This window comes from Pararge aegeria, chromosome 17 (genome assembly GCF_905163445.1).
Source record: "Pararge aegeria chromosome 17, ilParAegt1.1, whole genome shotgun sequence".
In the NCBI taxonomy this organism is placed as follows: domain Eukaryota; kingdom Metazoa; phylum Arthropoda; class Insecta; order Lepidoptera; family Nymphalidae; genus Pararge; species Pararge aegeria.
In genome coordinates, this window is record NC_053196.1 from 12,825,392 (window position 1) to 12,836,767 (window position 11,376).

Here is an 11,376-nt window from a genome sequence, read left to right on the forward strand (position 1 = left end):
TACATAAGAACCACACGGTAGTGAGATGATGGCGATAACCACATTCGTAAACTTAAAACTAAAGCTACGAGGGTTCCAAACGCGTCCTGGTCTAAGAAGAAGCCCACAACAAACTTAGCCGGGTGTTTTTTTTTTTTTTTTTGTTATCCATCTCACAATGTCATTTTAAATTATTAGAAGAGCAACCTGGTTAGAGCAATAATTTACACCCAAGCTTTTTTATCGTTTACGTAGTCCTTTATACTATAATAGGACTTTTCTATAAGCTTACGTTTAATACAAACTTTGAACTTTTTAAGAGACATCTCCAAGATGACAATTGGTAGTTTATTGTAGAATTGTATGCAATTTCCCTTAAACGAATTATGAATTTTATGTAACCTAGTATATTGCACTGTAAGCTATAAGCTTTCCTTTATACGCTTCATGTATCTTATGTTCACAATCACAATTTATGGTACATAAATAATCCCTATCCCTACTAATATTATAAATGTCAATGTAAGTTTGTTTGTTTCGCTTTCACGCAAAAACTACTTAACCGATCCTCATGAAACTTTGTACACATATTCTTCGAAGTGTTAGAAATAATGTAGGATACTTTTTATCCCGACATTAAGCTCGGTTCTTTTGAGAGAGGGAATGAAAGTGTTTGACGATTTTACACCATAACTGCGACAAATTATAACCGATTTAAATAATTATTTTTGTACTATAGAGGTTATAATATGTGTTTAATTTTGCCCAAACTTTGTGTAGATCTGATGAATGTGGTTGGAGATAGAGCACAAAACTCCCCAGCGGACAGCAGCAAACCCCTTATTTAAGGCTTAGCGATACCGAATACTTTATTTTTTTTAGAACTACAACTAAATTGAATGCCACATCAAAACACAAAATCAAACGCAGACGAAGTCGCGGGCAACAGCTAGTAAATAATAAATAAATAAATAAATATAGTACTCACATCCCACCATCGGATTGAGACTCAAGCTCCCCTCTCCGAGATACAACTCCAGTAGGTTGTAGTACACCCACGACTTGTTGTTGGTCGCCTTGGCTTTTTGGTAATCCTAAAATATCGAAATCTTCATTGATCTACTAATATTATAAATGTGAATGTAAGTTTGTTTGTTCCGCTTTTACGCGAAAAGGACTGAACCTATCTTCATGAAATTTTTAATACATATTTTTGGAGGTATTAGAAATAACATAGTATACTTTACATTGAAAAAAAAATTACGTAAGATAAAAAATATTTGTGAAAACATCTCAAAATCTCATATATGACTATAGGTGTAGACTATGTAGCAGTACGCTGCTTCCCAAAATTACGCGGGCGAAGCCGCAGGGCACATCTAGTAATATTATAAAAAGGTAATTATAAGATCTGTGCTTTGACTCCGAAAGTACTGGACCGATTGTAACAGTTTCTTTACCAAAAGAAAGCTAAACTACCACAAAGTAACGTAGGCTCTAATTTATAACAAAAAAAAAAGAAATGGAGATCCTTAAGAAAATTGTAAATAATAAATGCTTTTAATTCAGGCCAATTACCTATATGACAGAGATGACAAAAATTAAAACAACAAATATAAACACCAAAATAGCAAAATTTTGCCTGTAAAATTCATTTCTTGGCGTGCGCTGAAAAAATTCTCATGATACATAAAAATGATGTATTACATTATAGTACTATCATAGTAAGGTCACAATAGTAGCGTTCGTGTTCTATAATTTTATTTCAATTATAAGGTACAAGCAAAAGTGGGTTACATTAGTATAGTAGCATTACTATTAAAATAAATATTTTTATCATCAAGTGTATTTATATTTAGCAGTAAAATACTTTTCAATGCATGTCAGTAGGACATTTAGTTTAAAAATCAGATCTTTTAGAGATATACTAAATGAAAATGTTCTTTTTAAAAACTAAACCCGATTTTTTTTGACAACACAAAAATTTAAATTATATTTCGAACCACACTTAAACTGAATGCCACACATCTCCCAAATAAACTGTTCCTACGAGAATGCTCTAAAAACAAAAAAAAAAACGCAGACGAATTCGCGGGCAACGGCTGTTTGTATAAAAACTTAAATTAATTTGTTATTCTCGACTATATTTCATTATCGCGGGCATATTTTGGTTCAATTCGGGAATCAGGAATAGTTACATTTATTAGTTTAACATAAACGCAGTATAGGTTCAAAATAAAAGTGATTGAATTTGACGGTCGATTGGCGCAGTGGGCAGCGACCCTGCTTTCTGAGTCCAAGGCCGTGGGTTCGATTCCCACTACAGGACAATATTTGTGTGATGAACATGAATTTTTTCTGTGTCTGGGTGTTTATCTATACACTAATAAGTATTTATGTATTTTATTCATATAAACTATTCATCAGTTATCTTAGTACATATAACTTTGGGACTAGATGGCAACGTGTGCATTGTCGTAGTATATATATAGTATATTTTTTTATATATAATAACAAATACGTACGCCGTAAGTAGCTGCCCATTTTCTAGACAGCTCCCGCGAGCTCAGCGTTTGGGGGAAACCATACTCCTCTATCATTATAGCCCGAAGATTACTGTTACAAAAAAAAATTACATTTAAAAATACTTTTCTTCAAATATAAGAGTTAAAAAATATATTTTAACAAAAGCTTACTTCCATGCCCATTTCCTGTCTCTAAATAGCCAATCGTTTTGCAGTCTTATCTGTATGAAAGATTCGGTTATGTCTTTGGACCCTGAAAAGATAAAAATTATGGAACTTGGTGCTTAAATTTGTAAAGATCCGACTTCTGAAATTGTCACATCTTTACAAATTATAGCATCTAAGCGTCGGCTAGTCGTCCAAAATTAGTCGGTTGCAAAGAGGTCGACTAGTTGTCAAGCCAAAATAACAGTTTCGCGGATTTAAAAACATTTTCTACTTTATAATGAGGGTCAGAAAGTATTTGACAGAGAACATCATTCCTCAACTATACGAAGGCAATAAATCTGCAAGAAGGGATTAGTACAGCTGCAATACCAATGTCTACTGACATGTTGTGGAAAAACTTAGGTATATAACAAAGAACGTTCTTGGCGTTTAATAGTGGTTTGACGATTGTTACAAATATCATCACGCAGTAAGATTGATAAAAAAAATTAAAAAAATATCAATAAACAATCAAGGTTTTTTAATTAATGCAATTCCCCTTAGATACATTTTATTGTTTTTTTTTAATTATAATAGCGGGCAAACGAGCACGTGGCCCTAGATACATTTTATTGTTTGTTTTTTTTTTTTAAATATTAATAGCGGGCAAACGAGCAAGTGGGTCACCGCCGCTGATAAACATCTGCAACACCAGAGGAGCCACCGATGCGTTGCCGGCTTTTAAAATACAAAGTAATAAGCCTACCCGGCTCAGCACTCTTTGCCTAATTAGTGGCCATAACGATGGCGGCCGGAAAGTCGGTTTTACCGACTAGAAGTGGCGTGCACTTCTTAAATTCACAAAAGCACTGCCTACCCTAATATAACACGTATAGGAGATAAATTGATATAACTCGTATAGGAGATAAATTGATATAACTCGTATAGGAGTATTTGGGGCATTATTGGCAATCTTCCCACTGTATGCATGCCCGGATAAGAAAGCCAGTGCACGCCACTGCCGACTAGTCGACACGTCTCTAATAATATTGTATCGCGTGTGAAGGTACATCAGCAAGAGTAGCAAGAGTAGAAATTGCTACGGGCCCCGCGCGAAAGGGGTCCCCGAATATTAAAACCCACTCATCTAAGCCTGAGCGCAATTTTTTGAGTCAAACTTATTAAGATTTGGCATGATGAATTTATTTGATGTCACAAGAACGCACAAGTTCTATGATTATTTTGGCATATTGAATTAAGTTTTTTTTTTGTTAAACTCTCTCTGACTTGCAAACCTACTTATCTTTTTGAAGTTATCATGTAAGCGAATATTGTTCTTATGAAAACAATAAAATATCTTAAACCGCAAACAGCTTGATTTAAATTTTTAAAACTATTTATTTATTTATAAGATTAACAGACACACACACACACACACACACACACACACACACACACACAAACACACACAAGCACACACACACACAGACATACTGCACGGCACGGATGTTAATTTAGGCGAATGAGAAAGATGGAGCTCACACTGAAAGTCCTCAGCTTCTATGTCCTGTTTGTAAGTGCCTTTAGGTACGTGTTTCTTCCTCAGCTCGATACTGGCCAGGCTTGCGGCAGGCATGTTCTCCAACCTGGCAAGGTATTCCGGCTCGAACTTCTGGTAGTATTCCAGCACCGTGGGGTATAGCGGCCAGTCTTCCGGATCCAAACTCTTCTTAAGTATAAGACGATGTTTTCTCTGAAATGTTTTCAGTTCCATTACAAGTTAGGCCTTCTTTTTTCTTTTAATTCCACTAAAAGTTAGCCCTTGACTGCAATCTCATCTGGTGGCAAGTGATGATGCAGTCTGAGATGGTAGCGGGCTAACCTGATAGGCAATATGGTAGTTATACCCCTAATCGGTTTCTACACGACATCGCACCGGAACACTAGCCACGGCAAAGCCTCCCACCAGACCAGACCAGAGAAAATTCAGAAATTATAACATCCTAAATTTCCTTATAATTAATATAATAATATACTACGACAATACACACAACGCCATCTAGCCCCAAGGAAAGTATAGCTTGTTGTATGGGCATTAAGATGACTGATTAATATTGTTATGAATAATATACGTAAACACTTATAATACACAGATAAACACCCAACACTGAAAGACATTCATATTCATCACACAAACGTTTTCCAGTTGGGGGAATCGAATCCACGGCCTTGGACTGGACTAGAAAGCAGGGTCGCTGCCCACTGCGCCAATAGGCCGTCAAACAACAACTTGTAAATTGATAAAAAAATATAGTAGTGTTGAAAACTATTGTATTTAAATCTGAATCTGATGCTATGATTTAAGAACATTAATATTGGTACATACATTAAAAGTAACTTTAATGTGATGCCACAGTCCTTTCAGATCTTGAATACAACAGTCTATCGGTAATTCTTGAAATCTCAATGCTTGTTCCACAGTCCTGAAAATAAAAAACTTTAAACAGCTTAAAATTTTAAATTATCTATTAATTTTAATGTTACCAGGAGCGTTTGCTGTCTTGAACAGACACGTTTATTTCTTTCCGAACCAGTTTTATGTACATTTTTTTAAAAATTTAAACATTCTCAATTGTATTCTACAATGTGCAAATGAAAACCGAAATATTACTTATTACTTCATAAGCTTAGGTACATTATTCTCTGTCTCTAAGACTTATCTGTGTAACCAAAACGCCATTAGTCTTTGAATAAACCACTGCCATAATTTTTATTGAAAGAAATCATACACAGCCCAACATCACATGCAAAATTAAAATCAAGTGACACCTGTCACTTTATTGTGACAGGTACTCGTCGCGTAGCGTAGGTACTATACGTACGTAAGGTCACTTTCAAATACATTATGTAATGTGCAGTAATAAAATATTTTTAATTAATTCTCTCATTAAGCAGCCAGTAAAAAACTATTAGAGAATAAGTACAGTAATATTGAAAATTAGGAATATATTATATTACCTCCACATATTATGAAAGTCGAGTTTTACTTCTTTCGCTTCAGATATGCATATTATTAATTTTAATCTCCAGTCGTCATTCCCTTAAACCAAAATTTACATAATTCAGTAGTGCACATAGTTTGAACACATTTACAGAAACAGGAGTAATCCCATTTCTGAAATTGATGCACTTTATTACTACTTTAAAATAATAACATAAAAAAAACTTGCAATCTAAAATAATACTTACATGATTCATATTTATCTAAAACTTTTTTTCCAAAATGTTTATCAAACATTCTATAGTATTTCCAATCTTTATTTTTAGTTTTTTTAGCTAATCTGTATGCCTGAAAAAAAATTATATTTTATCACACCAAGTATTTATTATGTGTTTGCAATATGTGTTTGATTATTTCAGCATAATTGAGTATTCTGAGAAAATAGTCTGTAATATAAATGAGCACACCTTTGTATATTGCCTTGGATTATCACAAGGGATGCTTTTCAACAGAAAATTAAAAAAAAATAAGTAGTATTTATTTTTTATTTCTGGACATAGTTGCAGGTAAAACTATACTTACATCATAAGTATAGGACCATTTCTTTCTTATGTGGTTCATGGTCATTTCCTTTGGAAATCCATCTTCAAGAAGAATCTTGCGGAATTCCCTGAAAATACCAATGAAAGTTCATTATTTTAAGGTATAACGGATAAGTGGTGTTACCATAACAATACTTCAGTGTTTGTTCCTGCTAGTACCATCTTTACCTTTAACTTTTCAGAGTTATGAGAATTTTAAAATAAGGGTTTCAAATAGGAGTATTTATATACTAGAATACTATGACAATACACACATCGCTGTCTAGTCCCAGAGTAAGCATAACTTGTGTTAGGGTACTAAGATAACTGATGAATAATTTTATGAATAATATACATATACTTATAACAGATAAACACCCAGACACTGAACAATATTTATGTTCATCACACAAACATTTTCCAGCTGTGGGAATCAAACCGACAGCCTTTAACTCAGAAAGCAGCGTCACTGCCCACTACACCAGTTGGTCGTCAATTCATATTTATATAATACAAAATGAAATAGATTATTGGGATAATAAACAAGCTGAAGAGAACATAATTATCTGTAAAATTCATTTATTTATACTCGTACTACTTTAAAGAATAATATAATGAACTTTTAATTTTTTTTGAGCATCATAATGAGACACTTAAGAAAATATAATATAAGTACTTAGAATTATACTCACATCCAAGGCTGCTTCTTCTGTTTAAAGAGCCACTCATTTTCAAAACGTAGTTCAAAAAATCGTTGCGTTATATCTGCAGTCCCTTCAATTAAGAATATAACAAACGATAATTATATCAAGAATTATTACAAAAACACAAATATAGCCACAATATGCATCTTACAAATAAAACTCTTTTCTTCCATTTTTTATTTCACTTCTAACTACGCTAAAAATTATGTGCTTATTTGCACTAAATAAATCCAATCATAGTGTATAATAAATCTTCTTAATTAATTAATTAAAATTTATTTAATTAATTTGTAGAAAAAATTAAAAACATAAGTCACTAATAATTGTCAACAAATTCCAAGTTGACACCTGAGTAGTCTGTGAAGTTGACAGTTGATTATTTGACAGGTTTACAGGTTACAACAATCTAAATAAATGTATCAATGAGGTTCGGCGGGAAACTTCGTACATGGCGGACGCGGTTTTTTCAAATTTTTCTTTGATTTTATTGTAAACTCGTCTTGAAAAGGATTTGGTGTTGTTTATATTGAACTGTAACTTGGCCTGTCAATTTGTGCACACGTGTTAGTGAGATTCCGGTGTAATTTCGGTGTTTTATGTGAATTTACACAGCAGCAGAAATAGTTGTCATTGGTGATATTCGTATAAATCTAACCGTATTTGGTGTTGGTTAAATATTTATTATGTGTCTGTAGTTATAGTGTTTCCAGTAAAATGGATCTAGATACACCTCCTGAGCCGCCCGACCCGGGGGCATCAGCCTCGTCTCGCAAACGACAAGGAGAGGATACCAACGTATATGCGGCCAAAAAAACTATAACTGATCCTACTCAGGTAAACCCATCCGTTCAAAGCCTTTACATACACCCTTCCTTCACCGAAGGCGCCAAGTCATACTCTGACGAGGATAATGGGCCTTTTATCGTCCAAGTCTCACGGGAAGTGGAGGACCCATCCTCTGGAGCGTCATTACGGGCTATAAATTTCGGTCAATTCTTGCACAAACACAAAATTGGTTCAATTATCCACGACGGCGTCAAAAATATAGGCCGCAACAAAATTACTGTAGAGTTTACTTCTGCCCAAGCTGCCAACAACTTTCTGGTTAGTCCAGTTTTGAAGTTATGCAAATATAGAGCTATAATTCCCACATACAACATAACCAGAATGGGGCTGGTGAAAGGAGTTCCCGTGGACTGGTCGATGGACGAGCTTGTTGATTCGCTAGAGCTCCCGCCTGGCTGTGGTGAGGTTCTGAAATCAAGGCGACTGAACAGAAAATCTGTCACAGAGGGTGTCATCACTTGGGTGCCTACCCAATCTGTTGTCCTAACCTTCAGGGGGCAAATGCTTCCTGCTAAGGTATATTCATACCACACCTCACTGCCAGTTGAAACATATAAACTTCCAACAATACAGTGCCAGAACTGCTGCCGTTTTGGCCACATTAAAACAATCTGCAGATCTAAGCCCAGATGCTACAGATGTGCTCAGCCCCATACAGGTGACTCATGTTTGGTCATCAAGGAATTATCTACATGTTTACACTGCTCTGGTAGTCATTTTGCTACTGATAAAGACTGCCCAGAATTCTCCAGGCAGCAATCTATTAAAATGGTCATGTCTCAGAATAATAAATCTTACATTGAAGCATCATCTCAGTTTCCTCCTGTCCGCAGGTCCTATGCTGAGATAACAAAAGAAATGTTTACTCCTACTAATGTAACTTCCACCAAAACCTCCTACCGGCAAACAGTTTTCCGCTCTCCTCGTCCCCGAGCTCCTCTAGCAAAGGGCTACGATAAAAAAGCTGTTCAGACTATTGTCGGTGATTACTCCTCATCCCTTCCTAATGGATGCGCTCTCAACAACAATGTTGAGAACCCTCCCTCCCAAGGTAAAATGCTTGAGTTTATCTCCGAATTTCTACTTAGTATTGTCGCTCCATGTAGTGAAATTCCCTTACCGCCCAACGTTGCCAAAAACTTAAGCCAACTTTTTAAACTACTCCAAAATGGGCCCAATAACCCTGCTACAGTGGAACTGTAAAAGTTTACGTCCCAAGAAACATGAGTTAATCTCTCTGATTAACCTTCATAATCCCACCATTCTTGCCATCTCGGAGACATGGTTGAGGCCTGGTTCACGATTACGGGTGCCGGGCTTCTCCTGTTTGAGGGATGACAGGAGTGATGGGTATGCAGGCAGTGCTGTATTTCTACGGCACTCCCTCCCCTACACCCAAATCGCTCTTCCTTCCCACAGTCAACAGATCAATGCTGTTGCTGTCCGTACCCTAGACATATCTTTTGTATCTCTGTATATTCCTCATCCCTCATCTTCTATTATTCCCGAATTACAAGCAATCTTGTCGTCCCTTCCCAGCCCTATCATAGCCATGGGTGATTTTAACACCCACCACACGATGTGGGGGTGCCATGCTAGTGACGGGTTTTCTCCATTGCTGATTGATTTACTTGATGATGTCAGTCTTTGCATCCTCAATGACGGTTCTCCTACTCGAAGGGTATACCCCAATCAGAACCCTAAATCAGCGGTTGATCTCACCCTATGTTCGGCTAACCTAGCATCGCGCCTGACTTGGAACGTGCTACAGTCAACCTGTGGCAGTGATCATTTTCCTATAATTGTTACATTAAATAATAAATCCTTACCTACCCCTAACTATGATCCCCTTTTAAAGTATAAACTTAAAAAAGCAAATTGGGAAGATTATGCCCTATCCGTTGATTGCATTGTAGACACTCTGCCCGATTTGGAAAGTGATGGAAACATTCTGGTATGCTATGATCTCTTTTTAAAATCTCTTATATCTTCGGCCGATTCCCATATTCCAAAAAAACACCCTGTGAAAAATCCGCTGCTTTCCTCTCCTTGGTGGGATGATGAATGCAGCGATTTATTTGGTAAAAGATCTGCTGCAGAAGAATTATACTCAGCCTGCATGACTCAGGATAACTTTAATAGTTACCAAAAACTAGATGCTAAAATTAAAAGATTAGTCTTCAAAAAGAAAAGAGCAAGTTGGACGCAGTTCTGTGAATCGCTTAGCCCTCGTTCACCCTCCACCATTGTGTGGGAAAATATGAGGAGATTCCGTCGCTCCCTGAGCCACGTTGATCCTTCCTCAAATAATCCTTCTGACTGGCTTAACAACTTTGCAGACAAATTAGCTCCACCTTATGTTCCCTATGTGGACTCATTTCTAACTACTACGCCAGCTCCAGCTACGGATGAAATGGATGCCCCCTTTTCCTTTTCTGAGCTTCAAATTGCTCTCAATGGTCTAAAAGATACAGCTCCAGGGGAAGATGGCGTTCCATATTCTTTCCTGGCTAACTTAAATGACAAAGCTAAAATTTATTACCTTAAAATAATCAATAAATGTTTGGAAACTTGTTCTATCCCAAACTCCTGGAAATCTCAAATTGTTATTCCTATCCTTAAACCTTATAAAAATCCCCTTAATTCAAATTCATATAGACCCATAGCTTTGTCATCTACTTTAGCTAAAGTTACAGAACATCTCCTTAAAAACCGACTGGAATGGTTAATGGAAAGTAGAAATATTCTCCCCTCCTCCCAATTTGGGTTTCGGAAGGGTATGAGTACAACAGACAGTCTCAGTGTATTAACAACAGATATTAGATTAGCCTTTACAAAAGGAGAGTACCTTGTGGGTGCTTTTCTTGATATTGCTTCTGCATATGATAATGTCCTACTTCCGGTGCTCAGGCAGAAACTACTTAAGCTGAGTGTTCCCTCGAGGATGGTTCATTTCATATGTAATCTGCTGTTTTGCAGATATGTTCTGGTAAAGCATCAGAATAATTCTCTTCCCCCCAGATTAATCTGGAAAGGCCTCCCTCAAGGCTCTGTTCTCAGTCCTCTGCTCTATAGCATATATACCCACGACCTCGAATTGTCTGTTTCTAGTTTTTGTACCATTTTACAATATGCTGATGATATTGTCCTCTATCACAGTTCAGGCAGTATAGAGGAAGTATCCTGTCGTATCAATTCTGCTTTGTATTATCTAGGCCAGTGGCTGTCTGACCATGGCTTGTCCCTATCAGTGGGAAAATGTCAGGCAGTGGTATTTACAAGGAAGAGATACCTCCCGAACCTCAACATCTCATTTGAAGGTCAAGCAATCAACCTTGCAGTTAAAGCTAAATTTTTAGGTGTTTATTTAGACACACGACTGAATGGAATTGCTCATTCTGAACACATTATCAAAAAATGTGAAAAAGGCATCAATGTACTACGAGCAATAGCGGGAGTTTGGTGGGGTGCTCACCCCTATACTATAAAATTATTATATAATGCCTTAGTACGTAGCCACATGGATTACTGTATGTTTGTTTTAGAGCCTTTTAATAAATCAGCTGCTGAAAAGTTAAACAAAATTCAGTATA

General features: G+C 36.3%; 1 protein-coding gene across 1 annotated transcript in view; it reads right to left on the reverse strand.

Moving 5' to 3' along the window:
- The window catches only part of LOC120630882, a 44,651-nt gene extending 37,447 nt beyond the window's left edge, over positions 1-7,204 (reverse strand). The window contains 10 exon segments of the mRNA XM_039900200.1: positions 968-1,073; positions 2,505-2,595; positions 2,676-2,757; positions 4,194-4,404; positions 5,038-5,134; positions 5,670-5,751; positions 5,901-6,000; positions 6,235-6,322; positions 6,926-7,007; positions 7,089-7,204. Of these exon segments, the coding sequence (XP_039756134.1) occupies positions 968-1,073; positions 2,505-2,595; positions 2,676-2,757; positions 4,194-4,404; positions 5,038-5,134; positions 5,670-5,751; positions 5,901-6,000; positions 6,235-6,322; positions 6,926-7,007; positions 7,089-7,110 (961 nt within the window). The 5' untranslated portion in view covers positions 7,111-7,204.
- Between the last annotated feature and the right edge of the window lie 4,172 nt (positions 7,205-11,376).